General features: G+C 58.2%; 1 protein-coding gene across 3 annotated transcripts; it reads right to left on the bottom strand.

Moving 5' to 3' along the window:
- Nucleotides 1-2,962: 2,962 nt before the first annotated feature.
- On the bottom strand, nt 2,963-23,960 carry MAP3K7CL (MAP3K7 C-terminal like). 3 transcript variants are annotated; one of them, XM_084873563.1, is made up of 5 exons: nt 23,686-23,960; nt 21,834-21,939; nt 14,283-14,341; nt 6,418-6,533; nt 2,963-4,134 (listed from the first exon to the last, which is right to left on the bottom strand). In XM_084873563.1, exons 2-5 carry the CDS (start codon nt 21,901-21,903, stop codon nt 3,954-3,956), a joined length of 426 nt encoding a protein of 141 aa, XP_084729689.1. In that variant the 5' UTR covers nt 21,904-21,939; nt 23,686-23,960; the 3' UTR covers nt 2,963-3,953. The 3 variants fall into 3 exon arrangements, with proteins under 3 accessions (XP_084729689.1, XP_084729690.1, XP_084729691.1); XM_084873564.1 differs by lacking the exons at nt 21,834-21,939; nt 23,686-23,960 and adding an exon at nt 14,634-14,758 and having other exon boundaries at nt 3,791-4,134; XM_084873565.1 differs by lacking the exons at nt 14,283-14,341; nt 23,686-23,960 and having other exon boundaries at nt 3,791-4,134; nt 21,834-21,924.
- Nucleotides 23,961-24,324: the final 364 nt, after the last annotated feature.

Raw genomic sequence — 24,324 nt, 5'->3', positions numbered from 1 at the left:
ACAACCCGGGCATGTGCCCTGAATGGGACTCGAACCTCAGACCCGTCAGTCCGCAGACGGACGCTCCATCCACTGAGCCAACCTAGTGAGGGCCCAAGTTCTGACTTCTTGGTTTTGTTCTCCATTGAACAAAGAATCCGTGTATAGGACAAGTTGGAAAGCTTAGAATTATTGGTGTTGAACATGAAAATAAACAGAGTAAACAGCTTGTTCTGAAGCCCCCTCGCCAGCAGAGGCGAGACAGGAGCATGAATCACTCGGGAACGCTGGCTCCGGGGACCTGGGGCGGGACCGGGCTGTTTGCCTTCGGACGCCCGCCCCCGAGGAGAGCCGGGCGGCCGTCCTGTGTCTCCTCTGTGACTAGCCCAGCCCCGGAACTGCTCAGGGAGGGCCAGCCAGCCCTCTTGGAAGAAGAAATGAAATCAGCCAGAAAAGCACGTTGGGGCGATGAGGAAGTAGGCCCTGCCTGCACGTCTGCCTCCGACAGAACCAACTGGGAATAGGAAACACTGACAGCGAGCTCAGTGCTGTCAGTCACACGGAACGCAGGTTACTACACGGAACGCAGTCACACGGAACGCAGGTTACACGGAACGCAAGTCTCACGGAATGCAAGTCACACGGAACACAAGTTACACGGAACATAAGTTGCACAGAACATAAGTCACACGGAATGCAAGTTACACAGAACATAAGTTACACAGAGTGCAAGTCACACGGAACACAAGTTACACGGAATGTAAGTCATATGGAACACAAGTTACACGGAATGTAAGTCATATGGAACACAAGTTACATGGAATGTAAGTCACACGGAACCTAAGTTACACGGAATGTAAGTCACATGGAATGTAAGTTACACAGAACATAAGTTACATGGAATGTAAGTTACACGGAATGCAGGTTACACGGAACATAAGTTACATGGAATGTAAGTCACACGAATCTGCTGACTACCCAGATTAAAGTCCATGTGACCACAAGACAAAACTTCTGTTGGGAAAAAACCATGTAGCAATAGGTTTTCTACTTTTAAAATTTTTATTTTATTTTTTAATCCTCACGGGAGGGTATTTTCCCGTTGATTTTAGGGAGAGTGGGAGAGAGAGGGAAACATCGAATGAGTGAGACACATCGATGGGCTGCCTCCTGCATGAGCCAGGGAGGAGCCTGCCACCGAGGTCAGGGAGGAGGGGCAGGCACAGAGGCCGCGGGGCCGCAGCTCGGGGTGCCGGCTCTGGTGCAGCCGTCATACCCCGTGACGGTCACCCAGGCTCTGCTCGCCAGCCGTCAGCTGTGGGGCGGAGAGAACAGCGTGAGCAAAGCCTGTGCCCCCGGCTCTGACGATTCACGAGGAACAAGCCTGCCCGGAGGTCACCGAGCTCTGACCGCGGACGCCGTCTGTGAGGCTCAGCTCCCCCGACAGCCTTTCTCAGGCTCGTCCTCTCTCACCCGTCCGTCCACATCCCTCTGTCGGTCCGTCCATCCGCGTCCCTCTGTCGGTCCGTCCCTCCGTGCTGGCGGTCTCGCCACCTCCCTCCCCCCTTCCTGGGAGGCAGGGGTGCGCCTGCACCCGCCCGCCCACCCGCCCGCCAGGCTCTCCTCTCCCGAGTCCTCCCTCCCAGGTCCCCTCCACCCGCTGTCCCACTGAGATGACGCTGAGGCTCGGAGCCTTTCCGATCGCACTCACCCGCGTCCTGGTTTCCTCGAGGCCTCGCCCGGACAGCGGCGATGCCCACGCCGGGTGGGGGGTCGGGGGGGGACAGTGGAGGCAATGACCACGCCGGGGGCTCCAGCCAGAACGTGCAAACGGGAACCCCCTCCTCCCTTTAGAGGGTGGACGCAGGCCAGTGAGACCGTCCCATAGGCCCTCTCTGCCGGGCCTCCTGCCACCCAGCTGCCCTCCAGGCTCTGCTCCGCAGGAGGCCCGGCTCCGTTCACCGCCCGCCTCCAGGGGGCAGCGCTGACGAGGGAGCAGGGCGGCCGTTCTTCGTGCCCGGCCCGGGGACTGAGCTGCACGGGTGTGAGGTCACGTCTGCGGCCAACGGGCTGGCCCTGGAGCCCCATCCCTGGTCAGACCTTATTCTGGTGCTTCAGGGAGGGGGTGTCCGAGGAGGGAGAGGATCTAAATCAGGGATCTAAATCCTGAACTCTGACCCGCCCAGGAGCGAGGAGGGTCCTCGGCCTGAAAGCCGCGGAGTGAGACCAGCCCCCGGCTCTCAGCGGCAGGGACACTCGGTCCCGGGTCTCAGCCTCCGACCCACCTGGTCTTCTTGGAAGCCAGCCTTCCCCGCCCTGTGAGCGCTGGCTGTGAGGACAGACCCTGCTCCTCCAGAGCCTGGCTGAGACAGCGTCGGGGGAACACGGCCACAGAGCCTGCCGGAGGGGGGACCTGCCAGAGGGGGACCTGCCAGAGGGAGAACCTGACAGAGGGAGAACCTGCCAGAGGGGGACCTGTCAGAGGGGGACCTGTCAGAGGGGGACCTGCCAGAGGGGGACCTGCCCTGAGGGGGGACCTGCCAGAGGGAGAACCTGCCAGAGGGAGAACCTGCCAGAGGGGGACCTGCCAGAGGGGGACCTGTCAGAGGGGGACCTGCCAAGAGGGGGGACCTGCCAGAGGGGGACCTGCTGGAGGGGGGATCTGCCCTGAGGGGGAACCTGCCCAGAGGGGGGAACTGCAGGAAAGGGGACCTGCCAGAGGGGGAACCTGATAGAGGGGGAACCTGCCCAGAGGGGGAACCTGCCAGAGGGGGGACCTGCAGGAGGGGGACCTGCCAGAGGGAGACCTGCAGGAGGGGGAACCTGATAGAGGGGGAACCTGCCAGAGAGGGGACCTGCAGGAGGGGGACCTGCCCAGGAAAGGGTTTGCTGCTTTGGCACCTGCAGCCCCGCGCAGAGCAGATCCAGCGAGCGGGACCAGCCTGACTGAGCCGAGGTCGTGAGGAAAGGCCGGAGGCAGGCGGGCGGTTTTGATCGTGTTTAATGAAAAAGAAGGTACATGAATAGAAACGGACACCAAACAAGAGACAGAGGGGGCAGGTGGTGGTAAGCAGAACGAGGGAACCACGTGTGAACCCTGAATATACGCATAGATTTCCATTCGTAATTTCGACCCCAAACGCCTCGTTTAGCCCGAAACAGCAATCGCCATCATCGTGCTGATGTCTTCCCGAGGACTCCCCCAAACAGCGTCTCCACGCTCCCCGCGATTCCTGGGCCCCGGACACCTCGAGGAGACCGCTCCGGGCCTTTTCCTGCTCTCAGGCCGCAGCAGCCGCCGCCGTGCTTTGGCGTGGCCCGCGCTGACGTTTTCGCGGAAGCATGGTGCTACGCGCCCGTTTGCTCCGGGACAATCCCCGCGGAGGGCTGACTGTGGACATGGGCACCTCGGGAGGCTCTGCTCGGCCAGGGGGGACAGTGACAAGTGCAGGCCGCACAGTGAGCACGGCCGGCTGGCGCGTGGCTCGATCCTGTGTCAGTGGAGCCCGTCGATACCCATTTCCGTCCTGTCTCCTAACTGAGAAGAAACTCGAGGGGGACAGATTGTGACACACACCGGGCAGTGGGTTTGCTTTCGTTATCTTATTTAACGTGCATCTCCCCCCTGGTGGCCAGACCTTGACGTGCTCGGCTCAGAGAGGCCCGGCTCAGAGGCGGAGGGATGAGGGTGGCCCGGAGGGGGAATGGCGGGGGTTGGGGGGGGCAGGGGCCCGGAGGGGGGATGGGGGGGATGGAGGGGGGATAGGGAAGATGGTGGGGGATGGGGGGGGCAGGGGCCCGGAGGGGGGTGGGGGGGATGGGGGGCAGGGGCACGGAGGGGGGATGGCAGGGGATGGGGGGGCAGGGGCCCGGAGGGGGGATGGGGGGATGGGGGGGCAGCGGCCCGGAGGGGGGATGGGGGGGCAGGGGCCCGGAGGGGGGGTGGCGGGGATGGGGGGGGCAGGGCTGCCGCGCTAGGACGAGCCCTGCCGCTTCTGGTACTGGACGCGGAGCTTCTCCAGCTGCTCCACGCACTGGGACTGCGCCAGCTTCAGGGAGCGGTTCTCCTCCGTCAGCGCCTCGAACTCGCGGGCCAGCTGGGCGGCGTCCACCTTCTCCTCCTCCGCCTGTGCCAGCTTCGCAAGGAGCTCCTTCCTGCGGGCGGAGCGGAGAGCACACGCTGAAACGCATGCGTGTAGAGGCACATGCACAAACGCACGCGTGTAGAGGCACAGAGGAGCCCTCTCCCCCATCTCACCCTCTGCCCGGCCTCCCCAGCCTCAGATCCTTTATTTGTTATATTTTTTCACCCACTCTTTGGAGAGAGAGGAAGGGAGAAGGAGACAACGATAAGAACATCGATGAGAGAGAGACATCATCCACCAGCTGCCGCCTGCAACCCAGGCAGGTGCCCTGTCCCAGGATCAAACTGGGAATCAAACTCGTGGCCTCTTGGTTCCCGGCTCGATGCTCAACCGCTGAGCGACACCGGCCGGGCCTTGGCCACAGATCCTTTCGGTCCTGGCGCCTCTGAGACACTCAAACCAGAAAACCCTTCGGCCCTCGGGCTTCTGACCTTTTATGGGTGCAGCAAAGAATGACAGCTAGTTGGGGGGGCCCAGGAGACCTGCTACGGTTAAGATGTGCCCAGTGCCCATGGTGGGAGTGGTGCTTACGCTCCGGCTCCCTCCAGAGGCAGGCACCTTCCTGTTCTCTCCGTTCCGAGTTGAACAAATCGGCACTAACTCTTGGGACTAAGAATTCCACCCCCTCCCGGCCGCTCTCCCTGACCCTGAGGTCCGTCCTGCAGCCGGTTTACAGAGCCGTGTCCGTCCTGCTGCTGCAGGTAGAGAACCAGGAAGCGGCTCGAGGGACCGGAGGGACGCGCAGGGACTAGCAGCTCAGTCCTCAGTCAGGACCTCAAACAGTGCAGTGAGCCCGGCCGGCGGGCGCAGGGGCTGGGCATCGGCCTATGCACCTGGAGGTCACGGTTCGAGTCCTGTCAGGGCACAGGCCCTGCTGTGAGCCAGATCCCAGGAGGCAGCGATCAGTGATTCTCTCTCATCATGGATGATGAGAATTGATACTTCATCAGGAGTTACTAGAATCAGGAGGACTTTATTGATAGGTTTCTAAATTAGTGTCGTGCGTTTGCTAAGCAATTATGCATGTAGCCAATGATCCTGTCAAAACGTTAAAAAAAAAAAAAAAAAAAAAAAAAGCCTAGAAATAAAACGGACTCAGGAATTGTCTAAAGATGTAAGAATGCTCAGTAATTTTTTTAAAAAGCTTTCAATAAAATTGCCCTTTTTCCCCAACTGAAAAGAAAAAAATGCCAATAAAAGTAAACAGGCTTCTCTCACGTGCGTGGTGAATGGGCCAGAGTAAGCACTTACTCACTCTGCTGAGTTTATGATGTAAAAACGTCACCTATTCAATACCAGGACTGTTTACACCAGCTCCCTGCGGCTCTGCAGCCTCCCACACGGGGCCCGGGCGACCCCCGCTGGAGGAGGGAGGAAGCTCAGCCTAGGGCAGCGAGCCCGGAGCTCCTGGAGGACCAGGCCCTGGGCCCTGGCACTCGCCGTCCTCACCGGGGCGGCCCCTTCGGGAAGTGACGGAAGACACTCTCCTCCAGACGTCAGATACAGCCCGTCCCTCTGGGACCCTGGAGGACCCACCTCCTGTTATCACAGGAGATGTAACCATGCTTCCTGCCCAGCAATGTGCCTTCGCCTTCACTGCTGATATTAACTCCGTGTTTTAGACACAGGCCTCAGAAATTCCAAATACCATATGTGTTACAGTCTCCCATAAGCACTATAAGTAACCACTCTAAATCTCACACACACACACACACACATTCACACACATACACACATACATATATACACACACGTGTGTGTACACACGCACACACACATACCCATACACACACATATATATACGTACACACACTCATACATACACATACACACATACACACTCACATACACATACATATGTATATACACACATGTACACACACGCGCGCACGCGCGCGCGCACACACACACACACACACACACACACACACACGCCCTGGGTGCAGCTCCCACTGGGGGGCTGGGATTGGAGTCTGCAGGGAGCAGACCGGAAGTGGGTAACTACTGATGGCAACCAGCTACAAAAGTGCCAGAAGCAGCCTAGAGGGCGCGGCTCAGGGGTTGAGCATCGTCCTGTGAACCGGGAGGTCAAGGTTTGAGTACAGGTCAGGGCACAGGCCTGGTTGCGGCTCCATCCCCAAGGGGAGGCGTGCAGGAGGCAGCCGATCGATAATTCTCTCATTGATGTTTCTGTCTCTCCCTCTCCCTTCCTCCCTGCAGTGAATAAAACACACGTTAAAGCACACGCCCACCCCCTGGGGCCCAGAGCGGGCCTGCTGGTGGAGGCACCTACTTCCTCTCCTCGAGCTGCGCGATCTCCTGGCGGACCTCGCGGTACTCCTCGGCGATCTGGCAGTGCTGCTGGAAGACCTGCATGGACTCCAGGGAGTCATGGCTGGGCGGCAGGGGCTGGGAGCGAGACGAGGAGTCAGTCCGTGTTCTCGCTCCCGAGGAATAGCCACCTCTGCCCTCCGTGTGCTCGGGGGGCTGGGCAGAGAACAGCAGAGCCAGCAGCATCCCACCGGGTCTAACGGACGGAACCCGCCCCCACGCCCCTTCCAGAGCCAGCCACGGGGCCCCCCACACAGTCACCACGGGCGGTCCCGGGTCTTGCGTGGGCCTGGGCTATCCGTCCCACAGCCCCGGTGGCGACCGGGAAGGCTCTAAGATAGGGGTGTCGAACTCAATCAGAGAAGGGGCCAAAATCTAAAATCCAGCCTAAATCGCGGGCCGAATGGTTTACTGAACAGTCATAAACTGACAATGTCATAAACTGACAGCGGAGTGCAGTGATGACAGCGCGGTGCGGGCCACAATGCAAGGCCTGGCAGGCTGGATTTGGCCCGCGGGCCTTGTGTTTGACACATGTGCTCTAAGAAATGCACCGATCCACAGGGAGGATCCGAGGATCTGGCCGGGACAGTGTTTGCAAGGATCAGGGCCCCACCTCAGAAGACCAGCCCGAGGGGAGGACAGGAAGGAGGACAGGACCAGCCGAGGGGAGGACTGAGGAGCAGGAGGACAGGACCAGCCCGAGGGGAGGAAGAAAGAGGGGAGGACACGAGACACAGGCAGCATGGCCACCTCACTCCCCAACACATGGACGAGCCTCGTTCTCCTGAGTTTATAATTCGGATTTCCAGTTAGCAACAGGTTATTAAAATCACTATTTTTAGAAACTCTTGTTAGTAGTCTTTTAAGGAGCTTTTAAAATCACCCCTTTCAATTATTTCTAGGGGGAAAAAATGTTATATGATAGCTGAGAAATAGGAACTCATTGCTAGCTCTTCTGTCTCACCACGGCCTAGGCGTGTGAGCTGCGTGTCTGCCCGGTCGTGTGCTCACCTTTTCCGTGTTGGTAACTTGGGAATGAGTGAACGTCTCACTGCTGCGCCTCGCACTACGTTCTGCAAGAACACGGACCTTCTGGGTGTCAGAGTTGGGGACCCCACCAGGTACAGTAGAAATTCTATAGAGTTTATTGTCTGGTGGGTGAATGAGATGGCTCTCCTCATTTATCCCGAGGCCTCTGAGTAGAGACCTTTTAGAAGAAGTAAATTTTTGAAATAGATTTGGAGGAAATGTACCTTCCGGTGGAACATCTGTTGTGTCCCAATCAATTGTAGATATAATAAAAATTACATTCTGTAGCATTTTTCCGTTTCGCCCATGGACACACTTGCAGCATGGGCTCAGGCTGTTGGGACAACCCCTTTTATTGTAAAAGGCCTGTGGCTCTAACACCTTAATGACCAAAGGCCGGCAGGTGGGCGGGGCCACGCTTTCGCGCCCTGGGTTTCTAGCATAGCCATGAACTGGAAAGTCGGGCCGGGCAGGCCTACAGCACGGCTCACCCCGCCAGAGAGAGTGGCCGCCAGAGGAATCCAGAGCTCCTGGCCCTCCCAGTCTGCCCTTGAACTCACCAGCTCATCAATTCTCACCTGTTCCACTGGCAAAGGACCAGGGATCACAGTGAGGAGAATGAAAGCAATTTGCTCTGGGCAGCTGAGCTGCGCGCGAGGGCCCAGGCCTTGCAGGGGTGGCGGGTGGGGAGCCTGAGACTCCGTACACCTGTGTGCTGGCCTCGTGAAGCTTGCAGACCACACCCGGTTCAGTCAGTAACTTCCACCATAGGAGTCTGACCCGCAGAGTCAGCTGTTACCTATGTGATGGCAAAAGGTTCCAGGGCCCTGAGGCTGCAGACCAGAGCAGCCACAATAAAGGGGAACTGCCCTTTGCTGCCACGATGTAAAAGGAAAACTGAAAATTAGACGTAATTTTCTTAAGAAGAGAAAGGCTCCTCCCCCACTCCCCTTAGCTTTTTATTAACTGGAATTTTTTCACGGGTTCTGTTATAGATATACATACACATATATGTGCATGTATATGTATGTAATTTTTATTTATTTTAGAGAGAAAGGAAGAGGGAGAGAGATACAGAAACACCAATGATGAGAGAATCATTGATCTGTTGCCTCTGAATGCATAATAATCTGGCCACTCGGTATATATATATTTATATTAGAGGACTGGTGCATGAATTCGTGCATGGGTGGGGTACGGCCAGCCTGGCCAGGTGGAGGGGATATGGACAGTTGGCCAATCTGCCTGCTGGTCAAACTCCTGGTCAAGGGGACAATTTGCATATTAGCCTTTTATTATATAGGATATACACTGAGTAGCCAAATGATTATGCATTCAGAGATCATCGTCATCCAACCACTCAGTGTGTGTGGCCAACAGTGTCCATGGACAGATTTGCCTGAGGAAACAGATTCCTGAAATTCAAGCACCAGAATCAAGTTTCCACTTTGAAAGCAGAGCGACCAGCAAGCTTCCGTCGTGTGATGCGTAGAACATGGGCACGGGGGAGTTAACAGGCCCCCATGCGCTTAAGATTCTAACACATGTCCACACTGAAAACCTAAAAGCATCTTCACAGAAAGCACTGGTGACCGGATGAAACAGTCGGCTAACTTCGTGGAAGAAGAATTAACACTTTTATTTTTGCCTTCGTTCTCATTGCTTAATTTTAACTCTTCTCATCCGAGAGGTCTTTGTAGTTATTTCCGGGCTGGGAGCGCACAAGCAATAAATAAACTCTCTGTGGGGATGAGAATGAGGAGAAGTTCTTATTTTCTCCCCAACGAGCCCAGCCTCCCACACGCCTGCCTGGCGAGTGCAGTACCGCATCCCCAGGAAGGGGAGCTGAGGATCCCTGACGGCAGAGACAGCCTCACGGACAAGCGTGCACACCGAGCGCGGACCACGGGACAAACTCTGCAGACCCACCCAGACCCTTCCGGTCCTCAGAAGGTTAAATCAAGACGTTCTCCTAACGGCGTCTCAGGCCAACGCGGGGACACTTTTCCAAGACACAGCCCGGGTTTGCGTGAGGTCAGAGCCCTGGAGGGCACTTCCTCCCGCCCTCCCCACCCGCCTGCCCAGCTGCTGGGACGAGCTTCCAGGGGCTTTAATTACAGGCAGTGAGGTGAGCCCCACCCACGCCTCGGCCTGATTTAACGAGATGAAGTAACTGAGAAACCGCAGGCCGCAGGCCGGGGAGTGCCAGCCCAGCCACCCCCCGTCTAGCTGTCCGCTGGCCACGGTGCAGGGCAGCGGCCTCCTGCGATGGCCCCGGGCCCTGGACCGCCCCGGGGCCAAGGCCCGGCCAAACCTCTCCGCACAGGGCAGAGCCAGCTTCAGCGTTTCCGTGTTCTCCTTGGCTCCTTCCAGTACTCCTGGCCCCTCCACCGTGAACATGTAAGCAGTTGACGTCCCTCTCCAGCTTCCCACACACGAGATATATTTAGGGAGCTAAATATTCTATGGTTGCTAAGCAGGCTTCATATTTATTCCTTAATTCTCAATATTACCTATCATTTTGGGGGGGTGGGGGAGCAGAGTGGTTTAAATTTATGTTGCACTTTATTTTTTTAATGTATTTTTATTGATTTAAGAGAGGAATTGAGAGGGAGAAAGAGACTGAAACATCAATGATGAGAGAGAATCATTGATCAGCTGCCTCCCCTAATGGGGATCAAGCCATTGACCCAAATCAAACCCTGGACCCGTCCGTGCACACACAGGCCAGTGCTCTAGCCACTGAGCCAAACTGGCTAAGGCTATGTAGCACCTTAATGGCCCTAAATTAAGAAGCATAATTTGTTAAAACTAAATGGAAAAAATACTCAGCACTAATTGTAATATTTGGAAATGCTGTTGTCTAGAGTTTTAAATATTTTTTAAACATTTTAAGAACCAACATTTTATAGCATCTACATGATGGTCAAGGTCAGCACTAGTAAATGTGCAGCGACCCTTATATAACATCGGACGAAGACTATTTAAGTTATTCCTGTTGGCATAAGCAATACCACAGGGTGATAACTCAAGAGTGTCCCTTGCCCTAGCTGGTTTGGCTGAAATTTGTGGTCTAGCCTGCAGACTGAAGGGTCCTCAGTTCGATACCAGCCAAGGGCACATGCCTGGGTTTCAGGCTCGGTCCCCAGTAGGAGGCATGCAGGAATCAGCCAATCAATGATTCTCCCTCATCATTGATGTTTCTATCTCTCTCTCTCCCTCTCTCTTTCTCTCTAAAATCAATTTTAAAAACGTATATTTAAAAAAAAAAAAAAAAAAGAGTATCTCAAAGTTTTCCTACAAGGCATAGCCCACTGACCAAGGACAGAAGGCACCATGATAGAGTCCAAAGATCTATGTGTATTTTCTCTGTGGTCACAGCAGCCTCGGACTCCACAGGGTGCTGATCAGCGTGTCTGAGAGGGAAAAGCAGCCGTTTCCGCCGGATGGTGGAGAACCCTGGAAGGCTGACTTCCGTTCCGTGTCCTAGCTTCCTGCCCCAGCCAGCGGGACCTACTGATGCAAGACCTAAAAGCAGTCTCTGGAGGGACTGCTCGGATAACAGGATATTACCGTCCACACTGTGTATTTGTGGAGGTGACCTCAGCTCCTGGACGGACCAGACACCGTCTGAGGAGCGGCCAGCTCAGCGTGTCCCGCCACCCCTCCTGTTTCATGGACACATGATTGTACAACCTTCAGTGCCTCACTCAGTGAGCGCCTCCTTAGGGAGGAGAATTAGCATGAGCTGAGCTGAGCTGAGCGTAGGTCTGGCCAAGCTCTGTGCCCAGCCGCTCCGTCACACAGCCGATCCCACCACAGTGATGCGGGCGTGGCATCATCTCCGCTGCAGCTCCAGGAGCGAGGCTTCGAGAGTGAGCAGCCCTCATTCCCCGGGCACAGAGCGGGCGGGGGTGGAGCTGAGCGCCAGTCCTGGCCAGGCCAACGCCACACCTGATCCCATCAGCAACCACTGGTGAGCTTAGCCGACACTGGTAATAAAAACGGGTTCCTGCCAAAACCGGTGGCTCAGTGGATAGAGCGTCAGCCTGCAGACTGAAGGGTCCCGGGGTCGATTCCGGTCAAGGGCATGTACTTGGTTGCGGGCACATCCCCAGTGGAGGGTGTGCAGGAGGCAGCTGATAGATGTTGCTCTCTCATCGATGGTTCTAGCTCTCTATCCCTCTCCCTTCCTCTCTGTAAAAAAAAAAAAAATCAATAAAATATATTTAAAATAAAAATTAAAAAAACGGGTTCCGAGTTCCAGGGCTCATAATCAAGACCCCACTGCGGCCTAGCTCTGCAGCATCCACAGGCCATTCCGTGGTCTCCCAAACACAGCGCAGCGTGACTAGATTTGAAGGCAAATTAGGTCCTGACCCCGTTACATTCCAGCCCTGTCTTTCCAGAGAGAGGAGTCAGCGTGACCTTTTCCAAACGGAAGGACACGGGGGCCTGAAGACGTTTCATTCATTCTTAGAAGTGGACTCAACTGGCCCCTGCATGGCCTCAACGCGCTGGCCCACACCCGGCCTCTAATGGGCGTGGAGGATTTAGAAACCCATTTCCAGGAAAGGAATCCACACAAAATAGAACCGACCTGCCACCTGCCCCTGGGCCGAGGCCGTGGGCCATAAATGAATTTCATGGAGGGATGTGCGTTTCCACACCTGCCGTGCCCGGCCCTCTTGCCCAGCCTCTTGCATTAATAGAGACATCAAGAGCGGTGTCGGTCACGGCTATTCTTGCCCGGGGCTGTTTTGGGCTTCTGTGGAAATAGAAGCGCCACACACTTCATGCTCAAACATGTCCACATTCTTGGCAAAGTCACAGAAACCCTGGGGGTCAGATGGTGGTGGAGGATCCACCACGTGGATATTTTACAGCCGAGTTCTGTGAGTGACTGTGGAATGTGTGAGCTCTCAGAAAGTCAGAACAGGTTTTATGAGGTTGTTCTACGATCATGCCATGAGCCCTTGCAAACCAGAAACAAACAAAAAAATCGTACACCTATCAAAGCAACGTGAGCGACCACAGGCTCCACAGCAATGGAGGAGGGAGAAAGAAAGAAGGAGGAGGGGGAGAGAGAAGCATCAACACGAGAAACACGATTGGTCTCCCCCCCCCCCGCACACCCCGACTGGGGCTGGGGATCAAACCTGCAACCCAGGTCCCTGCCCTTGTCCGGGAATTGAACCACACTCCTCTGGTCCAGAGGCCGATGCTCTAACCACTGGGAACACAGCCGGCCCATCAAATAGCCTGGACGGCAGTGAGCTCCAGCAGAAAGGACTGTGACAGGGGTCAGGAGATGGCTGTTGTCTCGCCTCCCCGGCCAGACCACCGGCAGCCAGACAGCCCGAGGCCCAGCGGGAGCACGTGCGGGGTGAGCACGCGGACGGAACGCAGGCAGAGCGATGTGAAGAGAGGAAAGGGATGTGTGGACACCAGGAGGCAGGGGCGGGCGGCAGGTCCCGCAGGGGATGAGGAGAAGCCGGAGGCGGGCGCTGGGGGTGCAGGGGACACTCGAGAGAACAGAAGCCTTCCGACAGCGAGTGAGCCTCCTGTGACCCCACGTCCTGGGCGACCTCCGGCATCTCCACCCCGACACCGCTCTGCTGGGCAGACAGGGCCCGGCCGGGCGGGGGAGCCCTCCAGAGGCCACCGCAGGGCACCGCAGCGTCCAGGCCGCCAGCTCTGGCACGGGCTCCGGGTGAGAACTGGCCGAGAAAGGGGACATCAGGTGGGTGACCAGGCCATCCTGTTCTTCCTGCCACCGAGGGCTCTGGGTCCCCAACTCCAGTGCCTCCAGGGACAGGCCCAGTTTGCGGGGACGGCGCTAGGTGCGAGGAAACGCCGGGGCTGCTGGGACCTGGAGATTGCAGCCCCTCCAGGGGCTTTCAGACGCAATGTTTAGAGAAAATACGTGGTGACTGAGCAGATATCCATGCGCAGAATGTGAGCCTGGGCCAGCCTCGCAATGACCTCGACCTGTGTGATGTCCTCAGCCTGTGCAATGATCTCAACCTGTGCAATGACCTCAACCTGTGCAATGACCTCAACCTGAGCAATTATCTCAACCTGTGCAATGACCTCAACCTGAGCAATGATCTCAACCTATGCAATGACCTCAACCTGTGCAATGACCTCAACCTGTGTAATGACCTCAACCTGTGCAATGACCTGTGACCCATGTAATGACCTCGACCTATGCATGACCTCAACCTGTGTGATGACCTCAGCCTGTGCAATGACCTGTGACCCATGTAATGACCTTGACCTGTGTAACGACCTCAACCTGTGTAATGACCTGTGACCCATGTAATGACCTCGACCTGTGCAATGACCTCAACCTGTGTAATGACCTGTGACCCATGTAATGACCTCGACCTGTGTAACGACCTCAACCTGTGCAATGACCTGTGACCCATGTAATGACCTTGACCTGTGTAATGACCTCCACCTGTGCAATGACCTGTGACCCATGTAATGACCTTGACCTGTGCAATGACCTCAACCTGTGTAATGACCTGTGACCCATGTAATGACCTCGACCTGTGTAATGACCTGCAGCCTGTGAGTGGCCCAAAGGGGAGTGGACGCTGCGTGGCCCAGACAAAGGGGTGGACGGCACGTCCCAGGCCCAGGGCCCCTCCTCCCGACCCCCACACAGGAGCCGGCCCTCTGCGTGTCTGACCGACTGGTGCTGGGGCCACAGGCAGGCGAGCGCCGGGGCCTGGCCTCTGTCTGCCTCTGGGCTGTGAAGCGAGGAGGAGGGGCTGCGGAGAGTCTCACCTGCAGCTGCTGGTCTAGTTCCGGGAAGAGCAGCGCGGGGTCCTCCGGAGGGGCGCCATCTGGAAGGGGAGATCGGACTGTCACTCTGGACCCTTCCCCCGGCTGAGCCGCCGCACCGACCCCGCTGGTGTCCTCCCGTGGGAGACGGAGCGGACACAGAAGACAGCGGCATCACAGCCAGCACACACAGCGGCCTGAGCCGCGGCGGCAGGGACCAGCGTTGCACAAATGTCCCTGGTTGTTCTCCAATGTAAAAGGGTCTGGCCCTGGATGGAGGCTCAGTGGTTAGCGTGTCAGTCGGGGGGGGGGGGTTTGAGGGGGAGGGGGAGGTTCCTGGTCAAGCACACGCACCTGGGTGGCAGGTCTGATGCCAGGCCGTGGAAAGCAACCAATCACTGTGTCTCTCTCATCTCAGTGGCTTTCTCTCTCCCCTTCCTCCTTCCCTTTCATGCTCTCTAAAAAATCAATTGAAAAAATATCCTCTGATGAGAATTAACAAAAAAGAACAGCCTGGCCAGTGTGGCTCAGTGCCTGAGCATCCACCTCTGAACCAGGAGGTCACTGTTCAGTTCCCAGTCAGGGCTCAGGCCAGGGTTGTGGGCTCCATCCCCAGGGTGGGGCGTGCAAGAGGCAGCCGGCCAATGATTCTCTCTTACCAGTGTTTGTTTGTTTTTTAAAATATATATTTTATTGATGTTTTACAGAGAGGAAGAGAGAGGGAGAGCCAGGCTTTGGTTTTAAAAGTGAATCAAGTGGGATTAATCCCAGCAGGAAGTGGCAGCGGCGGCGAGAAAACCACAGACAGATGTGGGGAGGCGCGCCAGCGGGAGCCTGGGCCATCTGCTGCCTTGGCAGCCCGGCCGCGGGCAGTGCCAGGCCCGGGATGTGTGGCCTGTTTACTCCAAACAGTGGCCGCCGCTCCAGCGGGTTTTAAAATAGGCGAATCGGCTAAAAGCGGAGCGGTGAGTCACGGCCGGCGGGGGAGAGGCGGTGACTCAGCGGGCACAGCTGTGGACCTGGCCCAGCGCGGGCCTTGGCTCCGGAGAGCGCGGCCCGTGGATTCCGGAAGCCGAGGTGCCGGTACAGTAGCAAAGCCAGCGCCTCCCCACACCCCCCGCCAATTCCCCTTTTTTAAAGAAGAAAAGCAGCCCCCGGGTTTGTTTAGAATGTAACAAGATCGGATGCAAGCATATCTGATTAAAATTTACTTATTTGCCCGATTCTCTTCATTGATGTTTCTCTCCCCCCCTTCCTCTCTGAAATCAATAAAAACATATTTTTTAAAGATTTCTTTACCAAATATTGATTGAATGCCGTGACAAGGGCTCTAAGCTAAATCGGCAAATCAAGTTATCGTATTTTAACGTTTTAAGAAATCCTTCCTAGGCTCCCTTTTCAAAAGGGTGCAGTGGGCTTGGGGGACATGCTGGGGCGGGGAGACGGGGGTGGGGGGCGCTGAGGATGAATTCTAGGAGGGGTTAGAGCGGAGTGCGGACAAGCAGATGGTCGCTGAGTGGAGCAGGCGATGGGACTAAGTCAGCGGCACCTAAAATAGAGCTTCCGCCACGCCCATCCCCTGTGCCCTGGACGTCATCTCGGCCCACCGAGCAGCTGCCGGCTGTCCTGTCCCTTTTCTTTCTTAGTATATGTTATTGATTTTTTTACAGAAAGGAAAGGAGAGGGATAGAGAGTTAGAAACATTGATGAGAGAGAAGCATCGATCAGCTGCCTCCTGCACACTCCCTACTGAGGATGTGCCCGCAACCAAGGTACATGCCCTTGACCGAAATCGAACCTGGGACTCTTCAATCCGCAGGCTGATGCTCTATCCATTGAGCAACACCAGCCAGGGCTGTTCTGTCCCTAAACAACCGCCCTCATTGCGTTTCTCTTCAACCGAGTACGTGGGGCTGTGGGGTCTGTCACCAGATCCTCCCGCTCCGCAGTAACTGGACCTGCACGCTGGGAGGCGCCGAGCAGCCGTCTGACCAGCCTCTGGGTGCAGAGGCCGGAGTGTTCCGCCGGGGGCTCTCACCTCCCTCTGACTTCCTCCCTCTGGTCCATGACCTCACGGCACACACGCTCGGGGCCCCAGCAGATCCCCCCAGACCCTGGGGACCGTGTGGTCAGCATCCTCAGGACAGAACACCGACTCACAAGACCGCTGATGGGCCAGGAGAGCCCGTCACCGGTGAACGTACTTTGCAGGTAAAACAAACCCTGAGGAGTGCTCGCCGCTGAGTCCTCGTTTCCTGTTTTACATCCGAGAGGTGACAACTCGGCCCAAACCGACCCGGTGTGCACGGCGTCGGAGCCCCTGCTCTGCCGGCTGCTTGCCGGACTCCCCCCACGTGGTCCCCACCCAGGCACACTCGGTCCCCACTCCTCATGAGGACCCCCCGGGGAGCCGGCTCAGGGGACAGCCACCTCCGTCCCTCCAGCCGGGAGCTGAGGGCCCCCTCCCGTCCACCTGCCCACCCCGAGGGGCCTCCGCTCCTCAGGCCCTCCGTCTGCAGACCCCACATCCCTGACCCCGAGCCCCCACAGCCCTGCAGCTGGTCCTGCCTGCCGTGGGCCTGGCTGGTGTCCCGAAGACCGTCCTTCAGGGACACACACTCACAGGCAAGCCAGTGAGGGCCGCGGTGCGTGCCCAGGCTCACGCAAACACGCTCCCCGGGACCTCTGCCTCAGAAGGCCTGCCACTGAGGACACAGTGTGTCCGTGCAACAGGCCGTGGACAGGTCATGGACAGGCCGTGGACATTCCGTGGACAGGCCGTGGACAGGCTGTGGACAGGTCATGGACAGGCCATGGACAGGCCGTGGACATGCCGTGGACAGGCCTGCACGGAAGCTGTCTGCTTTCCCAGTGAGCGGGGAGAATTGACTGACTTCTCTGAGACACAGCTCTCTCCTCCTGCCTCAGGACCAGACACTCCAATGACAACAACCAGTGCTTAATGCCACCAGGTCAGCTCCCGTTCCCGTTCACCGTCAGTCGGACCAAAGGGGTGAGGTGGGGGGTGCAGGCCTGCGGCCCACAGGGCAGACGGTCCCTTTTCCTCGGCGGAGAACAGAGAGAACAAGTCCTGCCTCCTCGGCTCCGGGCCATGAGGGGGCGTCGCTGTTCCTGGGGTTTGCTCTAAACCTCAATGTGGGACGGTCTCCCTGACACCCTCCCATCGAGCAAACACTTTCTACGAGAAATGTTGCCCCAAATTTCACAGGTGCACACAAGGGCTTCGAGCACTTTCCAATCTAAACCGAGATGGATGCTTTGTTTATGGAAGTAAAATACGTGCTCCAAGGCTGCCGACCCACGTGAATAACATGTCAAACGGCTTTTGTTAAAGTCACGCCGCTCTGAACCACATCAAAGCTTTTTAAACCTGCTTCCTGCGTATGGGGCCTCAGAGGCATGCACTCCGTACTGCCCACGAGGTCTCAGCTGCAGAGAATCAGGTGCAGGGCAGAGACAGGGTAGAGACAGGGACAGGTCGGGACATGGCATGGCCCTGGGCAGACTGCCAGTTCTTTGTCGTTATTATTAGTATCGATATCAATCGTCACGTGACCTCAGCCAGCACTGGCACCATCAGGCCAACAAGGTCGAGCGTCAAACAGATGGCATGGTCCCCGCGGGGATGGGACCAGTTTGAGGCAGCTCTGTCTCTCTTCGGAGCCATGCTCTGGCCGCCGTTATTGCCGCCATCGTTCAGTGACCCGTACCCATCATCCTCTGTGAGAACGTCCTCACTAACTCAGCTTAGCGCACCCTTACCCAGAAACACCTGCTTCACAGAGTCCATGGGAGGCATTACCATCGGGTAAAACGTGCCCCCACGTCCCTCCTCTCTTCCTCCAAGACCTCAGAACTGGCCTTCCTCCGTCACCCCACCCCGGGCCGCTCTGCTCTCACTTTCCTAAGTGTTTTTATTGATGTCAGAGGGGAAGGGAGAGGGAGCGACGAGAGAAACATCAGTGATGAGAGGGAATCTGCCGCCTGCACGCCCCACACCGGGGATCCAGCCCACACCCCGGGCCTGGGCCCTGACCGGGAATCGAACCGGAGGGAGAGGGGAAGGAGGAGGAGAAAGTAGAAAAACAGGCCTAACACGGCTGAGGGAATGAGCCCGTTATTAGGCTCCTAAGACATGAACAAATCAACAGTCCCAGGCAAAGGAGTCCTTTTCTCACGACTCTGCTTATCCTCAACCATCAGCTCGAGGCCATGAAATTGCTCCCTAAGGTCCACCCTGGTTGTCCCACGTCCTGTGAAAGTCGGGGTGCGTCCCCTGAACGTGGGGTGCGTCCGCCACACGCACTGGAGTCCAAAGGGCAGCACGGTGTGAGGAGGGCATTGCTGCCCTTGTGACCCGGATCCCAGGACGTGCCCCCACTATGCGCTCGCCAGTCCTGCGGCATGACCCGGATTCCCAGGGTGCACCCCACTATGCGCACGCCAGGCTGCAGACTGCCTCCATCTGGGCACCGTTGGAGAAAGGTGGGCGGACGGCGGCCCCTGCCGGGTGCCCTGTGAGAGGTGCCCTTTCCGCAGGTCAGGACAGCGGGCCCAGCCCCTCCTGTGGCTTCATGGGGGTGAATGCCCCTTCGGTCACTCACTGTCCCAGGAGCACCGCATGGGCGCCGCGGAAGGAGGGGGTGACGGGGAGACAAGGGCAGATGGATGGGAAGACAGAGGAACCAGCCCTCAAAAGACAGGTCTCGGTGGCCATGGTGTTTGTGCCTAGGCCTACCTATTACACATGTGTGTACACATGTACAAGTGTGTACACATGTACAAGTGTGTGCACACATGTACACTGCCCCAGAACGTACATACACTCTCACAACTGATGCCTCGTTCTGGAGACGAAGTGGTTTGTAATAAGCATTGCCTTTAACTATTCGACATGTGTGTGCATTTGGGGGACGCCCTGTGTATGCCGAGCACGGATACGACCCTGGCTGAGGGCGACAGCTGACACGCGTGGACATGCGAGCCTCCCTGGTCACTGCCATGACACACCCCGAGGTCCGGCTAAAGGGGTGCGACTCCAGCCCTGTGAGCAGTCCCTGAGGGCGGGGGATGCGGGCTCCGTGCAGGCGGCCTCCTCACCCTCACCCTGGAGAAGCCCCTCGCCTGCCCACACACCACCCCTCACCTGCCCACCAGCTCCCCCCTCACCTGCTCACACACCTCCCTCACCTTCCACACACCACCCCCTCACCCCCCTCACCTGTCCACACACCCTCACCTGCCCACCAGCACCCCCCTCACCTGCTCACACACCTCCCTCACTTTCCACACACCACCCCCTCACCCCCCTCACCTTCCACACACCACCCCCCTCACCCCCCTCACCTGTCCACACACCACCCCCTTCACCCCCCTCACCTTCCACACACCACCCCCTCACCCCCCTCACCTGTCCACACACCACCCCTCACCTGCCCACCAGCTCCCCCCTCACCTGCTCACACACCTCCCTCACTTTCCACACACCACCCCCTCACCCCCCTCACCTTCCACACACCACCCCCCTCACCCCCCTCACCTGTCCACACACCACCCCTCACCTGCCCACCAGCTCCCCCCTCACCTGCTCACACACCTCCCTCACTTTCCACACACCACCCCCTCACCCCCCTCACCTTCCACACACCACCCCCCTCACCCCCCTCACCTGTCCACACACCACCCCTCACCTGCCCACCAGCACCCCCCTCACCTTCCACACACCACCCCCCTCACCCCCCCTCACCTGTCCACACACCACCCCTCACCTGCCCACCAGCTCCCCCCTCACCTGCTCACACACCTCCCTCACCTTCCACACACCACCCCCTCACCCCCCTCACCTTCCACACACCACCCCTCACCTGCCCACCAGCTCCCCCCTCACCTGCCCACACACCACCCCCCTCACCCCCCTCACCTGTCCACACACCACTCCTTCACCTGTACACGCACCACCCCCCTCACCTCCCTCACCTGTCCACACACCACCTCCCTCACCTGCCCACACACCACCCCCTCGCCTGTCCACACACCACCCCTTACCTGTCCACACACCTCCCTCACCTTCCACACACCACCCCCCTCACCCCCCTCACCTGCCCACACACCACCCCCCTCACCCCCCTCACCTGCCTACACACCACCCCCCTCACCTGCCCACACACCACCCCCCTCACCTTCCACACACCACCCCCCTCACCCCCCTCACCTGTCCACACACCACCTCCCTCACCTGCCCACACACCACCCCCTCGCCTGTCCACACACCACCCCTTACCTGTCCACACACCTCCCTCACCTTCCACACACCACCCCCCTCACCCCCCTCACCTGCCCACACACCACCCCCCTCACCCCCCTCACCTGCCTACACACCACCCCCCTCACCTGCCCACACACCACCCCCCTCACCTGCCCACACACCACCCCCCTCACCTTCCACACACCACCCCCCTCACCCCCCTCACCTGTCCACACACCACCCCCCTCACCTTCCACACACCACCCCCTCACCTGTCCACACACCACCCCCCTCACCTGCCCACACACCACCCCCTCACCTTCCACACACCACCCCCCTCACCTTCCACACACCACCCCCCTCACCCCCCTCACCTTCCACACACCACCCCCCTCACCTTCCACACACCACCCCCCTCACCCTCCTCACCTGCCCACACACCACCCCCCTCACCTTCCACACATCACCCCCCTCACCCCCCTCAACTGCCCACACACCCCCCTCACCTGTCCACACACCACCCCTCACCTGCCCATGCCTCACCCGCTGCAGCTGTCCAGACACCCATTGCCTCACCCCCTCACCTCCCACCCCGCACTCTACGTGTGGGAAGTGAGGTAGCCCCCAGCAGCTCAGCGGGAGCAGAGACAGCATATTTCACACCCACCGCCCGCCTGCTCTCAACAAACCAGCAACGACCTGCTTTGCTGTTGTCGGAGAGTTAGCCCATGACTCTCAGCAAAAGAAAGCTGAAGTGGGGAAGGAAGAAAAGCAGAAAAAACAGACTAAACTGACAAAAAATGAGAGATGGGGAAGCTCCCGCCTTTAGAGGCATCGGGGAAAGCCACCCAGCTGGGACCTGATGGAAGTCAGGAGGTCAAGGTCAGCGGGCAGCACCTGCAAGGCCTGCCCTGAGGTCAAGGTCAGCGGGCACACTGCACAGCCCGCCCTGAGGTCAAGGTCAGCGGGCAGCACCTGCACAGCCGCCTGAAGTCAAGGTCAGCGGGCAGCACCTGCACAGCCCGCCCTGAGGCCAAGCTCAGCGGGCACACTGCACAGCCCGCCCTGAGGTCAAGCTCAGCGGGCACACTGCACAGCCCGCCCTGAGGCCAAGCTCAGCGGGCAGCACCTGCACAGCCCGCCCTGAGGCCAAGCTCAGCGGGCACACTGCACAGCCCGCCCTGAGGCCAAGCTCAGCGGGCACACTGCACAGCCCGCCCTGAGGCCAAGCTCAGCGGGCACCTGCACAGCCGGGGGCGCACACAGGGAGGGCGGGATGGAGGGCGCACCTGAGGCCTGGCCGAGGCTGAAGGCGATGCGCACGGGCCGGTCGGCAGGAACCCTGGCGGTGCTGAGCATGTGGGCGCCGGCGCGGCCTTCCCCCGGGTCTTCCAGCTGCAGGACAAGAGGCACCGTCACCGAGGTCGCGGCCGGGGGCCTGGGGGGGGGGGGGGCGCTGGGGAGGCACCGCTCTCCCGGTGAAGGTGCTCCGCCCCCGGCCTGCCTTCCCGCATCCAGTGTCCCGGCCACTTACAGTCCCTCTTCTGACACAGAAATGTTGCTTCGGAAGCAGACATCTGGAGTGAATATACTGGACTCTGTCACATCCTTTCTCCTGACAGCTCGTTTTTAATTGAGGGGACTGTCTTTAGACTGGGCTCGAAGGACTACGGGACGCGAATTACTGATCAGGTGGCAAAGGATACGCACCGGGGAATCCTTTGAAAAAGACCAAGGACTGTTTTAAAACATTCCACTGACGTGCTGTGAGCCGTCTGTGCGTTAAACATCAGACGCCCTCCCTGTAGATCTGTCAGCATCTCTAGGTTTCATGTCTTAAGTGCACGATATAAAACACAAAGCCTGCAACCATCCTCCTGATGTCCCACCTCCCCCGTTACATTACCATTTAATTCATAAAGGAGGGCAGACGAACAGGAAAACATCCTGCAGACAGCTGGGCTCAGGTGGGCACGTACATTGGTTACAATAAGACAATTCAGCCCAAATACGTCTGAACCAAGAGGTGTGATCATTTTTGTTCACGGGCACCAGGAAGAGATTATAAATATCTCTGCTCCTTAAGTACATATATTTAACGTCTTTATTTTTAGTCTCTATTTTTATTTCCCCTAAACCCTCTACTTTCCTTCCCATGTAGACAGCAAACCGAGAAAACGCTGCAGGATATTTTAAGGAAAATGTCTCCAAAAACGGCAAAATATAAATCATCGTCCAGCCGCCCTCCCCGGGCTGTGGGAACCACTTGGGCAGCGCATTTTCTCACAAGCAGGGCCCTGAGTCTTTCCCATAACTTTTCTCCACCTAAAAATAGTGCCCAGAACATTGGGTTTTGTTTTCGCGATTATTTATAGAGCCAGAGCGAAGGCACACATATGTCCTTGCGTCCGAGACGTGATGTGCACGGGACCGTCTCGCCACAATGTGGACAGAAAATGGGCTTTTGTCCCCCTCGTTCAGCTTGGGGGGGAGACACAGCAACTGCTTGTTGAGAAGTAAGAACCTCATCTGGCCCATGCATGTCCCACGCCTGACAGCGAGGACTCCAGGGGCACCCGTCCTCCTGCTGAGTGAGAAAGGAGGAGGACACGAGACATCCAGCGTGGGGCAGGGTGACATGAGTGTCTCCTCAGCCCTGACGCTCATTCCCATGCAGCCCGATCTGCTGAGCGTCCAGTGTCTGTTAGCCACCTGCTCCTGGGGATGGAACAGACTGCCTCAAATTTAACAAAACAAACTATATATAAAAAAAATAAATAAAAAATAAATAAAAAAAAAAACCCTGGACCTTGTGGCTAAAAGGAAAATGTCTCGGTCCTCAAACCACGTTATCACAACGTCTGAGGATGTGCGCTGGGCTCCTTCCCAGCCGGGGCTCCCAGCACGCCCGGTACTGAGAGCCCGCCGGCTCTGAGTCCGTCCGAGAGGGCAGGGAGGCGGCCCCCAGACACCGGCTTCTCCCGGCACCGAGACATCTGTGCCCCCGGGCGGCAGCCGCCACGTCTGGACACAGCGAGGACCACAGGGGCCCAGAGCAGATGCCTCCCCATCCCTCCTCGGCGGCCGCCCCGGCCAGGCGGCTGCCCCGCCCGGTGAGCGGCGGGCACACCTGTTCCTTACCTCACTCGGCGGGGAGTGTGCCCTCCTGTCGTCCAGGGCAGCGCTGCTGGCCGCCCGGCGCCTTTGTGCGCAGAGACGCGGAGCCTGCACCTGCCGCGGCCGCTGGCCGTCTGAGCAGCAGCGACAGCTGCCCGCCGCTCCGCTACCTGCTGTCCCAGACCCGCGTCCCCCGGCCTCCTGTTCCGCTCCCCTCCTGCCCTCGCCGCCCCGACAGCCGGGATGCGGTCATGCTTCTAGAAAAAGCAGGGCGGGCGCAGCCCTCCTCCTGTCAGAGGCATTGATGAACAGCGGCCGCGGCGAGGCCAAATGCTCTCCCTCGTTAGTCCTGGCAAACCCAAAATACAGCAGGCTTGCGTCACGGGGCAGGAATGTCTTCAGCGTGACCCAGCCGGGCTGGCTGTGCCCGCGGCTGGCACACACAGCGTGACCCCGGGCAGCAGGAATGCCCTCGGGCAGCCCGGGCACCGGCCCACTCCGGCCGCGGGCCCACGCTCCGGTGGCACCACCCAGGAGCCTGTCCAGCAGGTGAGGTTTGAGCTGGGCTTGAGCCTGGCCGTGTGGCTCTGGGGTTGAGCACCGAACTATGAACCAGGAGGTCAGGGTTCGATTCCTAGTCAGGGCACAGGCCCCGGGTTGCGG

This window comes from Pipistrellus hanaki (assembly GCF_964339955.1).
Source record: "Pipistrellus hanaki genome assembly, chromosome: 2".
Lineage (NCBI taxonomy): Eukaryota > Metazoa > Chordata > Mammalia > Chiroptera > Vespertilionidae > Pipistrellus > Pipistrellus hanaki.
Note: the sequence above shows the minus strand (reverse complement) of the source record. Positions and strands in the feature narration are given on the sequence as shown.